Source organism: Dermacentor albipictus, chromosome 3, assembly GCF_038994185.2.
Source record: "Dermacentor albipictus isolate Rhodes 1998 colony chromosome 3, USDA_Dalb.pri_finalv2, whole genome shotgun sequence".
In the NCBI taxonomy this organism is placed as follows: domain Eukaryota; kingdom Metazoa; phylum Arthropoda; class Arachnida; order Ixodida; family Ixodidae; genus Dermacentor; species Dermacentor albipictus.
In genome coordinates, this window is record NC_091823.1 from 121,445,524 (window position 1) to 121,468,301 (window position 22,778).

At 44.9% G+C, this 22,778-nt stretch overlaps 1 protein-coding gene across 1 annotated transcript in view; it reads right to left on the minus strand.

Annotated features, from left to right (window-relative positions):
* Prp6 (pre-mRNA processing factor 6) overlaps positions 1 to 19,050 on the minus strand; it is a 66,852-nt gene extending 47,802 nt beyond the window's left edge. The window contains exons 1-7 of the mRNA XM_070536005.1: positions 18,895 to 19,050; positions 18,737 to 18,796; positions 18,330 to 18,426; positions 17,223 to 17,341; positions 9,313 to 9,391; positions 1,231 to 1,325; positions 619 to 700 (exon numbers count right to left, since the gene is read on the minus strand). Coding sequence (XP_070392106.1) covers positions 619 to 700; positions 1,231 to 1,325; positions 9,313 to 9,391; positions 17,223 to 17,341; positions 18,330 to 18,426; positions 18,737 to 18,796; positions 18,895 to 18,995 — 633 coding nt within the window. The 5' untranslated portion in view covers positions 18,996 to 19,050. The remainder of the gene's footprint in view (positions 1 to 618; positions 701 to 1,230; positions 1,326 to 9,312; positions 9,392 to 17,222; positions 17,342 to 18,329; positions 18,427 to 18,736; positions 18,797 to 18,894) is intronic.
* Between the last annotated feature and the right edge of the window lie 3,728 nt (positions 19,051 to 22,778).

Below are 22,778 nucleotides of genomic sequence, written 5' to 3' on the forward strand. Positions count from 1 at the left end.
CCCCAATCCAGTGCACCACTTCACTCATGAGCCGTGTAAACACTTTTGTGCAACCTTTGGAACTTCACGCTTTTGACGAGAACCAGTGAAAGCACTCATGACTTGGTATTGATCCTTTGTTATCACGACGTTCGCTACACTCCCTCATCTTTAGGTGACAACAAGATGCCGGTCAAAAGGTCCAGCCTGAGGCAATAGGTCCTAATATGTGACAAAAACAGGCACAGAGCATGCAATGCATGCAGACAGCTGTGCGCACGGCACCTCATGCACAGCCAGGATGTTTTATCGTCGCACCATGTCAAGAGCACATAACTACTCGCAGCAAGCATCATCAGAGTGGAGAACATTCGTTACCTTGCTTTAGTAAAACAAAGTAAAAATGCAAGTACTACGCCTATGGTGATCTGAGAGGGAATTTCAATTTGTTCATTATATATATTACAGCACATTTTATTACAGCGAGGCTTTCCTGCCATCATACCGTCGCCTATCCACCTTGCCTCTTCCCTAATCCCATTCAGAAGTAGCAATACGGAGACAATATTGACTGGCCAAATTCTTCATCCTGATCATTAGAACATCCCTCTCGGCACCTACTACAAAACAGCCTCCTACCTGCTGCCGTGGGTCCAGTGTGGTCACAGCCTCGGAGCCAATGCCTGCCTTGGAGAGGATGGAGTCTGGCATGGGCGTGAACCTGGATGAATTGCAAGTGCATTTGACTGAAACAATTTAACGACAGTCTGGCTATGCTGTAACATGCCATGTCCTTGCCACACCCTAATGAACCGCCAGTCACAGCTAGAATGATCTGCACCATAGAAAAACAAAAATATTCTTTTATTTTTCTGTGGTGCACGAAATGTTGATGCAATGGTGGCAAAAATTGCTGTCCTCATTATACACTAGTTCTGCAGCGTAGGTGGCAGTGCTTTTCATAAATCTGAGCACTGAAAAATCAGTTCACTTTACCTATGTTCTTTTGAACTCGACTGTGCAAATAATTTTCACAATTTTATATGCAAATAAAAGATAATCAAATTAATGGTGTCACTACAAGGATCATAAAGAAGCTCTAAATGCCGGGCATCTTACGATAACCTACTAAAATTTACGGATATGTATATACATAAGTACAGCACCTGTTAGCACAGCATCACCTAAGCTCACTATAGAAGGTTGTCACAGCCAAACGTAATGTAATCAAGAAAACTAAAAAGGGCTCACTTTTCAGGGCGAGGGTTGCGCTGTCGCTTGTTGCGGGCATCGCCAACTTCAGGGATGCTCTTCCAGTCATCCACGGTGACTTGCGCCAGATCTCTCTGTACCAAAGTGAAAGCATAAACGGGAAGGAGAATCAATGCACAGAAATCACTATGAAATCCACCAAAAGTAGATGCGGGTCTACCAAATACTTATTAGAAGATCAGGTCCCATATGCACAACGCCTTACACATTACATTATGGGGTTTTATGCGCCAAAACCATGATCTGATTATGAGGCACACCATAGTGAGGGACTCTGGAAATTTGGACTCCCTGGGGTTCTTTAACGTGCACCTAAATCTAAATACACGGGTGTTTTCACATTTTGCCCCCATCGAAATGGGGCCACCGTGGCCGGGACTTGATCCCGCGACCTCGCGCTTGGCAGCCCAACACCATAGCCACTAAGCAACCACAGCAAGTATGCACAACCCCTTTGTTACATATATGAATACTAGCGCAGGCCACATGAAAAAAGAACATTATAAAAAGAACATAGTTTGACAGCTGCCACACTTTTAACTGTTTATTCACACATATGTTGTCTTCTCAGTAGTGGCATGCGAATACTAAAAATTTTCAATTACGAATACTCAACTTCAAATATCAAATAATTCTATGCGCATGCATTTATTAGCAAGTTTGGTTATTTTAACATGTTGGAAAATTCAATTACATTAGACAAATTAGACTAGTAAGCCATTATACTAAAAAATTTTCCATTTGGCTCATGCTGGCTTTGAAAATTGAGTAACTACCACTAAATGTTTGTTCTCGCTAACCTGTGCCTTATTACACATCTAATTCCTGTAGACTCAGAGGCATTTCACCCTGTGCCAGCTGTCACTCATCACATTTGCTGTCAAGCAATAAGCTCAGGATTCGGGGTAGCATTACAAAGGAGTGCACCTTATCTGACCGCAAACCCACGCACCTTGCTACTGAAAGGGTGGCTTTCCCGCGAAACTTAATTAATCCAGTGGCTAAGCAAGCTTTACAAACAAAATTTCACCAGCAGCACGAAATTATCACAAAATCACACACATATTCTTAGATTAGATAGAAACAAATGCCAAGCACAATCTTTGCACCCACACAGTCAGCAATAATATTTTATTTGTTTCAAATGTTTGTATCCAACCGAATATTCAAAAATTTTTGAATACCAAGTTTTGAAATTTAATACGAATATTAAAGAACCCCTGAAATGGTTCGGACAAATTTTGTAGACGCATAGGGTACAGCTACAGTAAATCATTCGCACCACAATTTGTGCAAAGTGTCTCATATTAAGAGAGCTATGGATGATTACAAGTTACCCACTTCCATAGCCATGCATTTCCTCCTCAACTCGTTCACCAAGTGATCGGGGCTAAGCTCCGCCTTCACTGGCTCTGCATCATGACGGGACATCGTGTCGTCTAATTCCGGTTGTCTTGGAGCCAGCATGCAAAGCCTCTCCAACCTCTCCGCCAGCCGCCTGACACAGCGTGTGTTGCGAGCATTCTTTCGCAGCACTGAGCATATCCGGTATTATGGTAACTACAGGCGAGCTGGACATTTTGACGCATGGCGTAAATTAAAGCCCCGCCATACTACTACTGCTGCGATGAAAGAGCTCTAACGTAGACGTGCGTGAGTGGCCTGATCGGTCTGCATGGTCCAGCCAAGCTCAGTGGTGCAGAGCTTAACCAGCCAAAGAAAGAGCTATTGCTCTGACCAAATGAAAAACATCTTAAACATTTAGAAAAACAATGTATTCCCAATTGCGCTCTTGCCAAAAGTTTACACCAGCAGCAGAGTAGAGTACACTTTGTTACTGCTGCATTAGTTATGTGTTTGGTTAAGCTCTGTGCTGCCAGGTGGCTGCACCATGCAGACCATTCACATTTGCGCTTCTGCTCATCCTAGAAAGGCCCAGGCCTAGTCCACTTGCGCTTGTGTTCCCCTGAATTCTGGACAGGTGAAACACTATTGTGGTACTATTCCTCCGGTGTAAAGTGACGGCCGCAAACAACTAAATCCTGACGCCAATTGGATACCGACAGTCCGATGCACTGCAGCCACTCCACTCGTCTGCTGCCTTGCAGAGGCACACAATGTCGCAGCTTGACATATTGCCAGTCGTTATGCTTGCAGCCCACAACAAAACAAGGGTGAACTATGGTGCTTGCGAAAAGAAAGATTGAGACCAATACTGACTGCGGAGCTCTCGTCAACACGGAGCATGCCGTAACACAAGCAGATGACACTTGCTGTGTGCAATACTCGCGGACAACTTTTCTTGGCTAGGAATTGAAGGCTAGAAAAACTAAGCGCGCCTCTTTCACCACTGCTGGAAGTAGTCGCGCAGTTTTGCTCATGTTTTCTTAAGTGGGAAATAGGAAACAACACTTGTTTTTTTACAGCACCTTATTTGAAACAATCTGTATCATTCACCAGTCAAACATTGGTATTTTGTTGCACTTTTAGTATGCTCTTTCGAGTTTTCGCACACCTGAGACCGTCACACATTCTGTACATTCATCAAACAAACTGATGCCCGTGTCTTCTGGTGAGTGTTCGTCGCTTGCTGTCTGGCCAATCAACTCTCCTGACAGGCTGTTGACTAGTTTTAGCAACTAAAGACTGTTGAAGCACACAAAAAAAGGTTTTTCCAGCGTCTGCGCGGAAACAGAGCGAGCCCATCTGGAAATCAAAACCATCGGCACGTACAAACGAGTGAGCAAGCTGACTGCTGCGCCGGCTCTACCGATGGCAGCGTCGGTGGTGCATCGCCATACGGCTGCTTCGGAGCTCTGGCGCAAGCTGCGATGCTGGCTGTTCAGAACTTGGTACATATCGTATGTGAATAAGCAGTCATTCACGCCAACTTATTGTATCTGCCTTGACAGGAGTTGTGCAAGGTTGGCGAAACCGAAACCAGTGCTGAGCACACCCGGAGTACATTGTATACTAATACAGTCATGTGCAGAAGCTCCGCCCTCGTAGCTTTCGCTTCATAGCCAAAAAAAGTTGTCTACGAGTATAGAAGTCTTGAGTATAGCGATAAATTGTCCTGGTGCATTCTCTTTCTGCTAGTTTATTTTTTACAGAAACAAATTAACAAACATCCCAACTATCACGAACAACATTTGTTCATCACAAAGTTGGAAAAATTATCGATGATGCATCCCGAGCAGCCAATTGGATAGCTCACCCTACTGGCGTCAATTGGGTGATTTACGTCATTGGGTAGGGGCAGCTGAATACTCAGCTGAGTGGTGCGCTACGATCGGTGGCAATGTACATTCTTAAAGCCTTATAATAAACTACATGCTTTATACAGAGCACTTAGATGCATCAATTAATGATCAGAAGGACTGACCCAAATGACTCTGTACATTTCTACAAAACTGTCAAAATCGTTTCAGGCTCCCTTTAAATATATAACATACGATAACATTCAAAATTCTCGAATATTTGCACACCCTTACTTCTCAGCTACTATTCCCTTTACAAAATTTTAATATATCAATTAGTTTGACATGCATTTTTGTAGGCGGTGTAAACTGCTGCAAGACTGGATAAAGAATGAAACAAGTAAAGCTAGTAAAAAGAAAAGAATGAACAAACTGTTCTACTGAGCAATTATTCTACAGTAAGGAACATAATTACAAGTAAACAACACACTATCATAATACAGTTGAATCTCGTTAATTCGAACACACTTAATTCGAACTTTTGGTTTATTCGAACTGATGCTGTGGTCTCGTCAATGCTATGTGTATTCCAATGGGTGAAAACACCCAGTAATTCAAACATGTAAGCATTTGCAACGGTTATTTTGCACATGTTACACTCCGACAATGCTCTCAGCAGCATGCCATATCATGAGGTGGCGCCTCCCGACTAGCATTCCTATGACCCCGCCATAGAGAAAAAGCTTGGGAGAGACATCTGAACACTGCGCACGAAGAAAAAAAAAAATCCACGGCGGAAATTTGTGCTCAGGCGTGTGCAGCCACGCATCACCAATTACTTCTGTTCGTGACAAGTTGGTGACTTCTGTTAGTTTCGCGGCACCGCTATGTACCCTATGAGTCCATGTATAAGAACGTCTGAAATTTCGAACACAAAAAAGCTTTGTTGTCCAACTTTCCGTACTTTTTGCTATAATTGCAGGTCCGAAACAGCATTAATCGGAGCCACCACCACCGCCATTTTGATTATCATGCAGCCTTGAGCCGGTGCTCTCGCACACAGATCCGCTGGCAGCCGTAGCCACGCCGCGGCAACGCTTGGCCTAGCTAATTCAATGTTCACTACTAAGCTTCTTGCTGATCAGTGCGGTGTTTTCCATTGAAACAATTCGCCGCTGTTAGCAATGGGCTGACTCTGCCTTTGCAATCCTCGCCAATGTCTTCGGAGCACGGAAAGCACGGGGCTTTGCATGTCAGTTCCCGAAACTCAACTTCGCCCCGATACTACACTTTTACGCGGTGAAGCATAAATGCAGCAAAAAAAAAGTTTGAAGGGCAATTGTCACAGGACATACGTTTTCTTTTATTATATATGCGTGCACCTGCCACTTCCTATCACAGTACAAGCACCAATGCACGTGATAACTGAGTGTAATTTGTAAATACATGTGAATAAATCTTGTGGAGCTTCCCAATCCTGTGTTAACTCAGTGCAGATGCACTACTGCAGGTGAGTTCTCCATTCAATTAGCTTCCTTTAATTCGAACTCTTTCTAATTCAAACAAATTTTCAGGCCCCTTCGAGTTCGAATTATCAAGATTAGACTATGCTTTTTCACAACAGGCTGTTGTGACAAAACCTCCTTGGCAAATGCTTACCACAACACTCCCTTTTATTTAAATATAGAATTCTAGGTAGGATGTCCGAGAGGGTGCGACTACAGCAGTAACAAAAAAGTGTCCGATGCATTTAGGCCCATTACAATGCAAATTTTGAGTACATTTACATGTCCAGGCAACAATACAAGCTAATGTGTTGCTCAAGCTCACTTGCTGCTTATAAGGAGTTTAGGCCTTTAGTTTTAACCATTTTCAAAACATAGGCCAAAATTTCAGCATGTTTTATATTTCCACTTCTTTCTTTAAAACGTGTACGTGCCCACACACTGAATTGTGAGAACCTCCTCGGGTGTGCGAAGTGCACAACAATGGTGAATTACATGTTGCATGGGTGCACAGCCACAGACCTGCACACGGAGAGTACTTACATGTACTACTAGCAAAGTCTTTCGAGTGTAAAATGCAAGACACCCCAGCAGCCTGTGTCTTATGACCTGTGTATACAGTCAACGACCGATTTTCTGGTAGCCCATTTTTTTGGGGGCAAGCCTGATAATTTGGTCACTTTTGCGGCACCGCCACATGTACCATTGATTCAACGTATAAGAACGTCTGAAATTTCAGATGTAAAAACCTTTGCCACCCAATTTTCCTGACTTTTTACCATGACTGTAGGTTTGAAATGGCCTTAATCAAAGTCACTACTGCCTCCATTTTGTTTATCACGCCGCCTCGAACCAGCACTCTCGCATGCAGATTCCCTGGCAGCCATCGCGGGAATGCTAAGCCTAGCTACTTCGACGTTCGCTAACATGCTTTTTGCTGTTCTGAGGCATGTTTTAGAGTGCAATGCTTAGGCGCCTGTTCCTGTGGCAAGCATCAGTGTAACCAAGCGAACGCGAAGCTCAGCGCGGGGGGGGGGGGGGGGGGGGGTTGAAAGACGCAAGGCAGACAGCGGAGGATGAGGGTATGGCGAAATGGTAAAGAAACACGTAGTGCTGCGATGATGCCTATAAGATGGTGTTACAGTAGCACACGTCGTCTGCGAGGTCTGTTGGCGACGGCTGTTGTGAATCGCGCCCATGCCTAAACCATGCGCTGCTTCTCGCGATCTCCCGATTGGGGAGGCAGTCGCACCGCACTTCGTTCCATTAGCCACATGCCGTATGAGACAGATTGTCCGCAACAGCCAATATATCGCGAAATGAAAAGACGTATAGAGCCGTGCTCAAATTTCAAATGAGAGAGTACTGCAATCATCTGTGAATGTTTTATTAAACAATTCGTTGCTGTTAGAGTTGGCGCAGACTCCAGCTTTGTAATCCTCGCCAATGGCCTCGAAGCTCGGAAGGCACGACGCGTTCCATAATGCCAGTTCCCGAAAGTCAGCTTCGTCCCTATACAACAGTGTTACGCAGTGAAGCACATGCAGTACATTGCGCTTGTGGGGATGCACAACTGTCATGCATCCCCTAATATGCTGTTTTCCCCGCATATCTCGTGCCTCCTGAGATCGGGCTTCTCCGCATAGTTTAGCACCAGCACAGTGTGGCTGCAGCGCATTACGAAAGATGGCACGAGTGTTGCACTGCTAGCGCCACCTAACGGCGGGGATAGTCGGGCGCAACAGCGAGTAGGCTCTTCCTTTTTGGCTCGGGATCAGCAAGTGGTGCGGTCGTTCTGCGCATGTGCCGATCCATACTTCTGCGAGACCGTCTCGCGAGGCCTACACAGGAATGAGCGAATGCGATCGTTCAAATGTGCCACTGTTCGCGTGACTGTACGCGCAAATAACCGGGTGTTGGTGTCCAGCATGGGGCGAACATATTTGCTCGCTATCCGGTCGTGGAGAGTCGGACTTTCTCGATTTGTTGTGTTTGTGGATGGCAACTCGGCTAGCAGGCACCTGTCTATAAAAAGCGCAATAAATGCCCTGGTGATTGTCGGCACTATTGTGTTGTCGTTCCTTTGTCCCAAGAGTACGGGTGAGATCCCCACACAGTGAAGCATACCAAAAGTGGGAAGGGGCACTTGTCACGAGACACGGTATGCATTTCTTAATTTTACACGCATGCAACCTCGACTCCTATCATAGTATAAGCACCGATATTCCTAATAAGTGTATTGGCAGGCCTGTAGAGCTATTTCGGACATGCCTGTGGTGACCTGAGCCCTAGGGAGCAGTAAAAGGCATGCATCCATTTCTTCAGGCTGCCCAATCTTTCGGAGCTTTTCACGGCTCCAAGTGAGTCCAAAAAATCAAATGTTGACCGTATAGCTGTTCCAACTTTTATAAGAGGTTATGTGCATATTAACACGTATCCAACTCTACACTTGCGGAAAACTCTCTGTGGCAATAAAGGAAACGCTTTGGAGGAAAAGTGCGAGCAAGTGAGACCGCTCTTGAAAAAAATTCTCACACTTTAATCAGCTTTAGTTTAAGCTGGGAAAGAGAAACTATAAGCATGTTATTTACAAATGCAAAACAAGACAGAACACACCCCTGAATGTTATGTTTGACTTATTTTTTCTGCTTTTCTCTGCCACATTTAGGCAAATGCGAAACCATCGCACGTGTAAGCTATGCTGATTCGGTGTGTTCTGAGAAACCGAAAGCAGGGTCAAGTGATGCTAGAATACTTGTCACAGTAACACATGTCCAGCAGTTCCACTCCTGCAGCTTTCCTTCCATTGCCAGAGAAAGTTGTCCGCAAATACACAAGAGGGCTGATGGCTGCAGCAACGTTCAGTAAGCTGAGCAACGGCAGCAGCACAGCAAGGATTGCCTTTTTTAAGGGCTCTCACACCACCGTCTCTCGTCATGCCACACACTGCTACTACTAATCTTTCCACTGATTCCTGAGGAACTAATTTAATTGACTGCAATAACTCAGGCCACTGACTAGGTGAACGCCAGTTTCAAGACGATAGCAGGAGTGTTATGACAGCAACAGTCGCACAGTGATCATAATTACAACATGCAAAACAGCCTGAGCTCTGCTAATTTGACAAGGTGCATCCAATAATCTCTTTTACTGGAGTAACAAATAGCTGTACAATGAAAAATAAATAAATATATATATATATATATATTTATTCGAGTAAACAACATATAAGACGTTTGCTGCAGTCACCACAGCATAAAACGTCTCTGTACACTGTTCGCGGCCAATCCATAGACAAATACTTTCATGAGTGAAAGCAAGATGAAATGCATTCACTGCTGGCAGGCACAACTGACCTTCAAGTCGGTGAACTGTTGCTGGATCTTGGGTCTCTCTTGACGGTAGCGTTCCAATTCCCTCCTCAGTTTTGTCTCTCTATAGGACAAAGGAAAAGAAGTCATAAATGGACTGTCTATGCTCACAAGTTATACCCATGCCACACGGGAACAGAAAATCACATTAACTTGCTAGTGCCTTAAATTTTAATGCCATTTGCGTGATGCCACACAGACAAACCTAATGTCATTTTCCTTAATGTCATTCATTATTTAGTGTCTTCTGGAACTCATTTGACTGAGAAATGTATTCTAAACACTCTAGCTTGTGCAGTACAGTACAATTGATATACGTGAAACAGCCTCAATCAATAAAAGGATAATTTATACATAACTATCAACAACAATGCTCCTGTCAAGAGTTGTACATGGCGAACTTCCTCAAATCGGCATTGGAACGGCTTCGACGCGCACAGAGGAAGAAAAATAAACTAGGAAGAAGCATGACATCACTCAGCTAGTCACAGCAAGCCAACCTCCTCTGACGCCGCCTTTCTCTTCAGGGCCTCCACGTGGGCAGTGGCTCTTGAGAACGAATAGGCCCACAAGGTTGCCAGAACATTCAAGAGACTGCTTGGTTTGTGGTAACTTTTACACAAGCTATTATGAGGTGACAGCTTCCCACTTAGGATCTATCGCCGTCATGCCGCACCATTTCATCCAATTGTTCTCAACAGATACTTGTATTTTAGATACTAATCATGATGCCATGACAGCAAAGTATTTGTTGCAAGTGGGCGCTGCTTTCGATATTGCTAGGCCGTACCACGCCAGGCCAGGTGTGCTGCCAGATCTCAGAAGGCACATATTACCAACGCATGCTTGGACAATAGACGGTGCCAGAACTCTTCAGGTAAAAGCAGGCGACTAGAAACTACCCCTTGTCTATCGTGTGATGAGGGCCTACTTTCCTTTTATATATTTTATGACTACGCTTCAAGATTATGACACGACGCTCCCTCGTTTTTTTTTTTCTCTCGGTGATTCAAACGCGAAAGGAACCTGGGATTTCGTTTAAATTATCAGTAGTTTGAATTACAAGAAGTTCTCATAAATACGACTCGGGGGAACCATACCAACTTGTGTTGTAATGAAATATTCACATATATTCAATAATATAATGTTCACACACAATATCAAAATACAGGAATAAAACAGAAACAGCGTGACACAGGACGAGCAAGTAAAGGGGACAGGACAGAGTGCTGACTAGCAACCTGTGTTGCGCTGTTTCTGTTTTATTCCAATGATGCGCCAACCAGCCCCTTTGAACACACTGCTAACATTCAAATTATTCAAATTTTGAAAAAAGAAAAATCACAAATGGATGACTGCTTTGTCGCTGCAGGAGATATCAAAACAGAGTTTTCTATGCTAGCAAGCGCAGCCACTTTTTTGCGAGAGTTTTCAACAGTGGTCAAGAATTTGCAAGCATGATGTCACGCACCCACAACCAAACATGAACACATGAACCTCGCTGTAAAAATGCTGGAGTGAGGAAGCATAGCAGTAGCAGCAAGCAAATTGACCTTCGTGCTGCGTCTCGCATCAGCACAAACTAAGCTGAGAAAACACAGTGCGCAGCGGGCTTTGTCCTCGTCACAGGTGGCTTTCAAGATACAGCGGCTCTGGCGGGCACGTGCGGTCGCCCGCAGTTGAACGTTCCTCGCCCCTCTACCACCCCTCCCCGAGCCTTGCACACGAAAAAAGACAATGCGCTTTCTTCCCGCTTCCCTCCCTTGCATGCATGAGATTGACTCGTGATCGCTGGCTCACCCTTGCACACTTTCACTCGAACATACAACATAAAGCACGCTCAGGCACCTCGGCGGTCTGGTCTTTCCCCCTTGTTCTCTAGCAACACGCAATTCTGTTAGCGCACGTGGTTCGGCCACTTTGACATGTGTGCACACCGGCAAAAGGAGAGATGGCCAAGGGTTACATGTGTCATTTTCGTACACACCGCGCCTGCCGTCTCCGCTTTTCTTTTTCTTTCTTTCTTCCTTAATCAATACGTGATTGTTGGTGCACGCAGTTAGGCTAGTTCGACTGCTTTGACACGTAGAGGCAGGCAATCAGCTTTATTTGTGACTGTTAGTGACATAAGAATGCAAATGTACAGCTAAAAGTTACAAAGACAGCAGATATTTTCCGGCCCGCACAAGCAAAAAGTATGAATTAACTGAATTAATGCAATGGAGCAGTTTGAATTAAGCGGCTTTAAAATACAATGATAACAAGCGGGCCAACCAAAGGTTTGAAATTCGTTTCAATTAGCTCAAAGATTCAATTATCAGAATTTGAATGACTGTATTTACTTGAATCTAACGTGCACCTTTTTTACGATAAAACGGGTCCAAAAATTGCATGCGCGTTAGAATCGAGTACAATCCTGAATCTGCGTTACCATATCACCATCGGCAATAAAAAAATGGCCGCCTCGTATGCGTTTCTAGCCTAGCTGCCACAGCTCCCTAGCTACCGTAGCTTCCTCCATGTATATACCTCCATGTTGTACATGTAACCAGGCACTGCTGTAACATAGTCTACTGCCTGTCTTCCCGTTTTCTGCGTTTATTCAATCAGCATAAAACTGCCGACTGCGAAGACACATCAAGTCCACCATGATGCCGCATTTAAAAGGAAAGTTATCATGTGCATTGCGATGGACGGAAATCGAGCCGCATCCCGAACGTTTGGAATTCCCGAAACTTGCGTGAGGGACTGGCGCGAAAAACAGAAGGATAATATTTTCGTTTCGGAGTTACTTCAAAGCGAGCAGCTGCTGGCTATCAAATTTTATGAAAAGAAAAGGCTTTTCTCTTCAAAGGTAGAAAGGGACATGCCAAAAATTTGCCCGAAGAATATGAAGAGAAATCGCAGTTTTCAGCAGTACGTTTTGAAGCTGCGCCATAGAAATGGCTACCACTTCGGACAGATTGGAAATGCTGATCAGACGCCGCTCTAGTTTGACATGCCTGCCACCCAACCATTGAAAAGAAGGGGGCAAAGCAAGTGTGTACAGTCGAACACAGATAAATCGAACCCACATATATCGAATTATTGTCTGTATCGAACTCGTAAATTATCCCCTTGAAAATTCTGTGTAAAAGTATAGAAATTCGTACGTTTATATCGAACGATATTTTTACCCGCCATTGGATATATAGAACGCCGCGCGATCTCGGCACTCGCTGTACCCGCATGCTCCGCGCCTCCCCAAAAAGGCTCGGAAAATGTGAGAGCGAGAGGGAGGGAGGCTCGGACGGTACTCCCGCTGCGCACGCTCTCCGACTTGCGGCAACACCCTGCTTGCGGAACTGCTTTTATTTTTCTCTCTCCCAATGTCTCTCATCCTTCCCCCGCGTAACCTAGTGATCGGCTCGGAAAAGGTAGCCAGGAACGAAGGCGGCGATGGCCTCCTCCTTTTGCCTTTTTTTTTCTTGTTGCTTTTTCACAAGTTTTGCTGAGCCAACCACAGCTCGTGCCTTTCGTACGTCGCTGTCGCCCTTGGAGGTGGCCATCGCGAGCGCTTTGTTGGCGGTGGCTGCGCATGTGAATTCTTGTGTTTTGTGCGCGTTCTTGTGTTTCGTGTTCATTATTGTTTTGCGTGCATCTCGCGACACGTGTGACTGGATCGTGGTGAGCTGACGCGGAAGCAATGGCCGCAGCAAGCACAAGCAGCGCCAAGAAGCGCAAGAACCTGGACTTTGCGACTAAGCTGAAAGCCGTTCAGCGTGTTGAGGCGGGCGAGAAAAGTGCGACGGTGGCAGACGACTTCGGGATTCCTCGGAGCACTCTAAGCACCTTGTTAAAAAACAAGGCGGACATAAAGTCGAAAGCGGCGGAGTTACGAACGTCGGGAGCTTGTCGTGTGCGCGCTCCTGCCCACGAGAAAGTTGAAAAGGCCCTCTATGCGTGGTTTTTAGAGGTGCGGGCTAAGAACATTCCGGTGGATGGCCCAATGCTAATGGCTAAAGCCAAATGGTTTGCCGCTGCACTCGGTGATGACAACTTCGCCGACAACACAGGGTGGCTGCAGAGGTTTAAGAACCGCCATAAGATAGTTGGCAAAACCATTTCTGGGGAAAGCGGAGCCGTCATCAGCCAGGATATCCAGCAGTGGATTTCGAAGGAATGGCCGGAAATTTGCGCGAAGTTTTCATCCGCGGAAATCGTCAACGCCGACGAGACCGGGTTGTTTTGGCAGATGCTGCCCAGCAAGACGCTCGACGTCCGGGGCAGCACGTGTCACGGGGGCAAGATGAGCAAAGTCCGCGTGAGCGTTCTGCTCGCTGCTAACATGGATGGCTCTCAAAAGCTCCAGCCCTTTGTGATTGGCAAAGCAAGGGCACCGCGCTGCTTCAAAAACTGTAAGCAGCTCCCCGTTCACTACGCCTTCAATAAGAAGGCGTGGATGACGCGTCAGCTGTTCACAGAATGGCTGCAAGCGTGGGACGCCGAACTGGGCAAATCGGGGCGTCACGCTTGCCTCTTCGTCGATAACTGCTCGGCCCATCACACCACCTGCAAGCTCGAAAACATCGCGCTCAAGTTTCTGCCGGCGAACACGACAGCAAAGTTGCAGCCGCTCAACCAGGGCATCATTAAGTCATTCAAAGTCGGCTACAGGAGGCGACTCATTGATAGGCTTTCGGTGAACCTCCGCATGGGCACCGAGCTTAAGGTTGACCTGCTGGGGGCCATTCAAATGATGACGGGCGCGTGGAGAGACGTGAAGCAGGATACTGTGGCCAACTGCTTCCGGAAGGCAGGCCTCGTGACAGCCAAACTTCCTGAAACCTGTGAAGACGGCAACGGCGACAACGAGTGCATGGACGACGCGTTTCGCGAGTTGTCGTCCCTTTTCCCGGCTGCCGTTCCAGCCGAAGTGTCTGCTGACGATTATGTGAACGTTGACAGCAATGTTCAGGCTGTTGCGAGCCTCGCCGACGAGGATATTGTAGCTGCAGTCGGAGGGACCCAGGCTGACAGCTCGAGTGGCGACGAAGATCGTCCGGACGAGGGCGCGGCTACACGCTCGTACTCCGCCGCTGAAGTGGCGGCAGCGTTCAGCTTGATTCGCCGTTGTTGCGGCGACATGGAAGGAACCGGGCTTTCGCACCTGAACAGCCTCGATAAGATCGAGGTTGGCGTCTTTAATTTCATTTGCAAGGCAAGGAAGCAGACCAACATAAGCGATTTTTTTTCACGCAAATAAAGCATTACGTTGCGTCGTGTGTGCGGAAATAGTTGTCATTCTTGAATGCGCCGATCGGTAGGTCATCGTCCGCCACAAGTAAAGTCTCTGGGCCTGTATTTTTTATATCGAATTTTTGATATATCGAATTAATTCGCGATCCCCTTCGAGTTCGATATATCCGTGTTCGACTGTATTTCGTTTTTCGGCCACGAAAAAACTAGCCTCTGCAATGCTTTGTTGCACTGTGTGGATGGGCACAAGCTGACCCCGTATCTTATCTTCAGACGGAAGATGCTCTCGAAAGGAATCGTGTTTCCAAGTGGCGTGACTGTGCGTGCAAATGGAAAAGGTTGGATGAGCACGGACTTGGTCGCTGACTGGATTGATAACATTTGGGAGAAGAGACCCGGTGGCAGTTTGGGTCTGCGTGCGATGCTTGTGCTCGACGTGTTTAGGTGCCACCTTGACCAACGCATCAAGGACAAGCTGGCTGCATGCAACACCGACCTTGTCGTGATACTCGGCAACATGACATCGCAGCTCCAGCCGCTAAATGTTTGTTTGAACAAGCCAGTGAAAGATATAATTCTGACGATCTACACCAATGGCTTGTCAGTGGCTGCTACAAATTCACGCCCGCCAATAAAATGAAGCGTGCCTCACTGTAGGACTTTGGTGGATGGGTGAAAGGTGCATGGTGCACGATCCCGTCTGCCATGGTCAACAAGGCCTTTAAAAAGTGCAGGATTTCGAATGCCATGGACGGCACCGAGGATGAAATGCTTTGGTTTGTTGATAGCAATAAGGAGTTGTCTGATAGCGACGACAAGCGATATCTATTGCCCCACATGACTCGTACCGGCACAGTGAAAATCATGGCCGCAAGGTTTTCATTTGTGTTTTTATTCATCGCAACTTTGTATTGGGAATAAATCTGTTTTTTCCAAATGAGAGAAAATAGTATTTCTACGTGAAAGCACGAGGTGCACGGTATTGTACTTTCTTTATTTTTTTTTTTTTTTGGTCACGGAATATTGGTGCGCATTACAATCGAGTAAATACGGTATTGCGAGTCTACTGTATTTAACTTTCTATGACTTCTTGTCCATAGGGCACGGTGTATTTAGAATCTCAATATAACAAAGTGCGCTTACACACGATTTCAACAGAACGAAATTTCACTGCCGCCGTGAAGAAATACCGAGACAATAAATGGAAACTCCCGCCGGCACAGATGGTCAAATGGTTGAATTACAAGCGTCTGCTTGCAAATGCACCTCTCAAATTGCGCACCACGTGACCAAGAGCAACCGTCAAAGCGGAGCAGTGTCGTGTTCCGTATAAAGTCCAAGTGCGATAAGACCCTATCACACCCTGCGAGCTGTATGCTTTGCGTGCAAGTGAACACTGGTGAGGGTAAGCCAAGAAGGATGGTGGCTTGGTGAACACTGTTTTCCCATGCGAGCAAAAGGAAAGAAGGGAATGGAGTGAGCTCGCTGTAATGCGATCTAGCAAGTGCAAGGAGGGGGGAGGCAGGTTGTTACACGTATCCTTTTCTTTAGTGCGGCCATGGCTTTGCATGGCTGTCAGCATGGATACGCAAGTGTGCCCTGTTTTAGAGGAAATCTGCGGCGTGTGCAAACAATGGGCATGTCAAGATGGCGTGGAATCACGTGCGCTGTCTTCCCACACATTAAGTACTAGATGTTGCATAATCTTGAGTGTCAAAGATGCATTGAAATGAGACACATACAAAGCATTCATTTGCCCCTGCCGATGCTTTTCATGATAGCATCGTCCTACTGCCGGCAGCACTATCAGCTGGGGTGGAGTTGATGGAAAAGTGGCTGGCTTTGGTTCATCGTCACTATGACATGAAACCGTATCTTTCGTCGTGAACTCTCAAATTCAACAAAATGAACTTTTTACCATTCAAGTTTGCTTTTTCCAGTAGCCCAATAAATGAAAATTTTATGGCCCCTTCCATGTAATAAAAAATCCATTGGCAACATTATTTATTTGCATAAAAGGTTCAATTTCTGTATAACAAAATTTCGATATAACGAAGCAAATTGCCGATTTTACTGACTTCGTTAGGCTCCAGATAAACTTTGATACCTGTTGTTTTTTAAAATGCCTGGTATACATTTACATGCAAGAGCATTCTAACATTCTACCATCCACCAGAATGGAGCAAGCATTTCCTAAGAAAAGCTTGCTTTGAGCCCATGCCTTTCGAGGCATACAGATGCACTTTATTAACAATGTTTTGCTTTTAGACATAACACACAAGCAGCAGCAGCAAACTTCAAACAACAAAGACTGATAAGCAACACACTGTTTTTAGATCACAGTGAATTTCGCAGCGACTTTGCTGTTTCCGATTTCACCAGCTTCAGGAATTTTGTGTATAAATGTGCTCGAAGTAAGTACCCGTCTGGTACCCTCCCTTTCACCACCAGAAGAGCCTCTTCAGAGACTAATGGGTAAGAATTTTTCCCGAGCAGATTTTCTTTTTTTGTAGCTATTGACAAGAAATTCATAAAATCACGAAATGAGCACAAATTGAAGAACTTTACAAAGAAAACTTGAGATGGTTGGCAGGTATGCAAAATACATGACTTGAGGCAATAGCTGTCAAAGGCAGCTTGCGATATATGCTGCTGACCTGTATTCTTTGCGCTTCTCATCCATCCTGCGGTCAATGGCCTCGTAGATGGCATCGGCCTCCTCATCGTCCTTGTCGTAGGGGTCCTTGCTGAACAGGCTGCCACCATATCCTGCGAACTGAAATGGCCAGGTCACAATGAGAACAGTGTGCCATACCCCAATTTCTGGCATATAAGTGGAGCTCTTTATGGTTTAGTTTAGGACTACCTATGCCAATAAACACATGAGATACTGCACACTTTTTACATAAACAATTTGCTGCTGCAACCTTAATTAAAGAAAAATTCATTCAATAAACACATTTAAAAAAGTACATGTGCTCTTCTTTCTACCAGTTTCTTGAGATTTGCAGCACACACAGTACTATTACTTCAAGTATGCATGTTGCTGAGGCCTCTGACGCTGCATCTGATGTTGCATAATGTAGAGCTCATGAGCCAGTCATGTGGAGCTCTTCTTGTTTAAGTGGAAACACAGTTGAGTTTTGCTCATGTAGTCAGATTCCTAAAGAAGCAGCAGCTGGTGCCATTTGAAACGGCTGATTTCGTCGGTCTGATAAAGGCAGCCAGGTACTGTGCATAGGAGGGTTCCGGTAACTGTGCTTTCACACAAAGTTTTTCACCAAGCTGTCAGCAACAAGGTACCAATACAATGACACGGCTGCTCTATGACGGCCTGTGCCCATGACTTTGATACAAAAGTTTTCCATCAAGCCGTCAGCAACAAGGCACCAATGCAATGACATGTCTGCTCTATGACGGCCTGTGCCCCTGACATCTACAATTTTACAAGCAACATAAAAGGTTGAGATTATGCACATGAGCAAAGCTATACCGAGGGCCAATGATACAGGGAATTTTGACGCAGCACACAAGACATCAATGTCTCGACTAAACCACACAATGGGTACGCAAGCATCTAATGTCTTAAAAGCCGCGCACTGTTACCATAACCAAACTTTAGCTTAGAGAGCAGTCGTACTGGCCCGAAACTATATGAACTGGATTAGACGCGAGCTGCAAAAAGAGCTTGCACATTACTTGGCTCACCGTGCGCACGGCGACAGAACATCGAAGCCAAACAAACCGAGAGGCCTGCCGCTCACCTCGTCATAGTTAGAGTCGTTAAGATCTTCTTCGTCGTCCTCCTCCTCTTCCTTCTGGTTCTTTTTCCGCTTGGTGGGTGGCGCGTGACGATCGTCGCTGCGCATGCAAACAATCGGGGATATGTACTCGGAAATGTGTCGAGTAACGACGCAAGGCAACGACCACGCGATGCATGGCGCTTGATGCCGCCAAACACTTCATTCATCCAGTTATCTGATCTACTTGTCAGGTAATAACACACACGCAACGCGAACAAACTGAACCGAAAACAACGTAAACAGTACGAACGTACTGTTTACGTTCGGCACTGTAGGCCCACAGGCGTCTATGTATCTCAAAAACAGTACGTTCAAGTAGGACATGCAATATAATGGGCACAGATAGTAGCTGCCCTCGCTATACTTACGGAACATCACTTGCATCCCGGGCAGGACCAATATCAGAACGTGTGGTGAAGCCAGTAGCGCTGCAACGAAAGAACGAACGGGTGTTTGGCAAAACGGACTGGTGAGCGCGGAATCAGCGGAGACCGTGGCAAAATGCAAAGTAGTAGGAAGTATTTACCCTCTTCCGACGCCGGCAACATATCCTAAGGGTGCCGGAACGCCAAGAAAATGCTTTCGTCTCTTCGCAACCAGCGTTGTGGGAGCTGCCATGGCCGCCATGTTGCTTCAGTTCTGCTTTTGTCAGTGTTTTGAGCTGGACAAAAAATATCGCCCTAAAACTAGACAGGCGCAATAAATTGGTATCAGAACTCGTACTGCTCTTAATGAAACTGTTTATTATTGCAGTAAAACAAAAGACAAATTTAGTGGCATGGAAAGCTTTTTTTTTGCGTAGTGTTAATCTTTAACCGGCTTTACACTCTAAAAGTTTACACCGTTTGGGGTCTATATCTGCCACACAACACTCTTAGAAAAATTTACACCCTTTGGGGCTTATCTTGTCCCACAACAATAATCGTCATCTGTCTTGCCCACGTTTCCTTTCTATAACGCGGCGAGCCCGGTACTTCCCAGTCACGAACGGCATGCGCGTTATCAGTGTGACGCAGCATTCTCGACAGGAAAGTAGCGAGCGCCGAGTTTTCAGGAATGGAAACGCAAGCAAGGCAGATGACGATTATTGTTGTGGGACAAATTTACACCCCAAAGGATGCAACAGTTTTAATAGTGTAAAAAGAGTGCACTCTTTAGGGTGTAAATCTGCCACACAACGATAATCGTCATCTGCCTGGATGCGTTTCCTTTCTTCAACGCTGCGAGCCCGGTACTTTCCATTAAGAACGGCATGCGCGTTATCAGCATGACATAGCATTCCCTACAGGAAAGTAGCGGGCACGTCGTTTTCAAGAAACGAAACGCACCAAGGCAGATGACGATTATTGTTGTGGGGCAGAGATTCACTCCAAAGGGTGCCAATATTTTTTAGAGTGTACTCTAACAAAAGTTTGCACCCTTTGGTGTGAATGTTTGATAAAAGTTAAGCATGCAGATACAGACACAAGGAGAGAGAAACAAACACAAACTTGTCTACATGCCCACTTTTCCCCAAGAATAGCTCTTGCACTTATGGCAGTATTTTTTTGAAAGCATACTTAGCGCTAGCAAACAATTAAGGACGGAAGGGAGACGACACCACAATGCGCTCCCTTCCGTCCTTGTTTGCTAGCGCTAAATATGCTTTCAGTTTACCAACACGCCCAACAAATGGCAATGCTGAAAAGTGATTTTTTTTTTTTTAGTCACAACAATGTGACATCTTTTGGAAGTGCTTCTTTGTTGTATATTGAACAGCACCGACAGGCCGTGAATACACCACTAAATTTAAGCCACCACGAAACAGCAAGCTACAGCTATAGGCTAGAAATATTACAGCAGGAGTATGGGTCCCTACCTGAAAGGACCAGGAAGAGTCAACAGACACGACCACAGCTACAGCATTACCTGGAATGGTCATGCTGTGACAACCCAGAAAACCAGTATCGAGTGTGCATGGAACATTGTCTCCCAGCCACCTTGAGCACCTTGAAACCCAAACAAGACATTCAAAAGTCTCTACTTTAAACTAGAATTTCGAAAAAGACAAGCTGCACAACGTGTAGTATTTCTTCCAGGAAGCTACCAGGACTTGGTTCAAGAGTTGGGAGTGGATCGTAACAATGTCGGACCCATTCTGCAGCAGCTTCCTAAAGACCTTTACGAGCGTCGTCTGAAGAGAAAGGGTCCCACTGAAAGTCTGAGCACAGATGCCTAATCAGAGCAATGCGATATCTATGGTACAGGGGATTGGTAAATAATCTGGGCCCGTATTCCCAAAAAGCTCTAACGCTAGAGTTATTTGCAAGCGAAAATTTCAGCCAATCCTAATGTGGGATATATCATTCGTGAAGGCAGCTGGCCAATGCAAAGAGCGCTTGCAAACAAAAAGCTTTGTGAATTCAGCTCCTGGTGGTTAAAGGGAGGCGAGATAAAACACAGAAAGTGAGGTAGGGCACGGTGGAAATTCTACAAAAAAAATTTGAATCTGGCTACTTTTAGACTGAATATTTTAAAAGAAAATGTATGATAACACAAAAAAGACAGCCAACTTGAAAGTATTAAACTAACTTCAAGTACGATCCGCATTTGTACAGGATGCTATTATTAATTCACGAAACTAACATTGTACTATCTTTGCATTGCAGAGGTACTCACAAATGGCCATGCGGATGTTCCTGTGGCTAGAGTTTACTGCAGCAGCCCCGAAGGAAAGCATATTTAGAGAATTTTCAGGAATACCTAACTGCCTAATTGAAAATGCCTAATTAGTATACCTAGTCAAATGATAAATAAGATTAAATGCCTAATTGACAGTTTGTTTCTCTGGTTTGCAAATTAGTGGTAGGCTAAGCAAAAATGGTCAAGCTTAAGGTTCCTTGCAGATATATGGCATAGAAGAGATGACACAGATAAAAACTTAATGGCAGAATACAATTTTGTGAAAGATTTCCAATTTAAGCATGGGTGACTCCATGTCAAAAAGCAAGTGTCAAAGAGCGTTAATGAAATTTTGGGAACTGCCAGTGTTTCTTATCTTCAAAAAAAATTTTTTTCTAAACCTGGCCACGTTGACACAGGTCAAAGTCAGCAGAACAGACAAAACTGATCCATCAAAGACGAGTGCTGGCCATTTCATTTAAAATAAACAAGTCACGGTAGCCTGGCACCCGCTGCAATCGAACCAGACTTATGTTCGAAGGCAGTAACGATCAAAATGTATTAAAATGGCAGCTGATTCAATTGAATGCACCCAAGTCGCATTGGGAGTAATAAAATTTGCAGTATCCTTGAAATTTATAAATCCACTTTGTTTTGAAGTAAACTTGTATACTTTAAGACATTGAGTAGAATGGCACACTCTACACTGTCATATTGCTTTAGCTAAACAAAAGGTCATCAAAGCCGCATACTGCTGCCTGTGTCAAGCAAACTTAATGCGCCCCTCCAGACAGACGCGAACATACCATATTGTGTATTCGAATCTTAAAAGGGTTTCAAGTGCCGAAGCTTTTAAAGAAGCTGTGATGGCCTGGTCCGAATACTAAGCTATATAGTATACAGTATATACATATATATATAAATATATATTATTGTTTTTCGTGTCTAAACAACGATATGATTATGAGGCACGCCGTAGTGGGGGACTCCAGAATCATTTGGACCACCTGGTTTTTTTTTAATGTGCACGTAAATTAAAGTACACAGGTACTTTTCTTGCGGCCAATTGTTTTTCTATTAATTTATCATTTCTTTAATTTAATTAGTAAGTACATGTAATTTCCGCTACGCTGTCTTAGCGTCTTTGCTGGCTTTTCAACATACAACTATATATATATATATACATCTCTTTTTAAGGTCACTGCAGCAGATGCTATGAGGTATGCCTGCAGCATGTCGTAGGTCGATATATGCCAATAACTTTCACTAGGCTGTATTTAACACTAAAGCCATAACTTTTTCACAAGTTGGTGTTCTTACTGGGGCAGGTAGGTAAATTATCGAACCCCCTTCCTATGTGTCCTGAAGTTGCATAATTTTTTTAGCCTTTTTGAGCAGCTCAAAAGTATGTTCAAGTCTGTAAAAAAAGAAAAATGTGCCAGTTTTTGTGTAATTACTCTTAGGTCATGCAAATGAACATGAACCAGTTTAAGCCAGCTATTTCCTAAGCTCCAAAGTTTGAATGGAGGCCAAACATTTCTGTTGAACAGCAACGAAAAAAAGTAATTTCAACACTTTGGTATGCAGACTGCAACAGACACAATCAAACAAGTACTGCACCACAAAACACACAAAATAATGCTTCACGGGAAGTATACTTTTCAAACTCCAAAGCTCTGGCCAAGACAAGCAGGTGCATCTTGAACGATAATGAGCATATGACCTCAAAAGTACAGGCACGGCAATAAC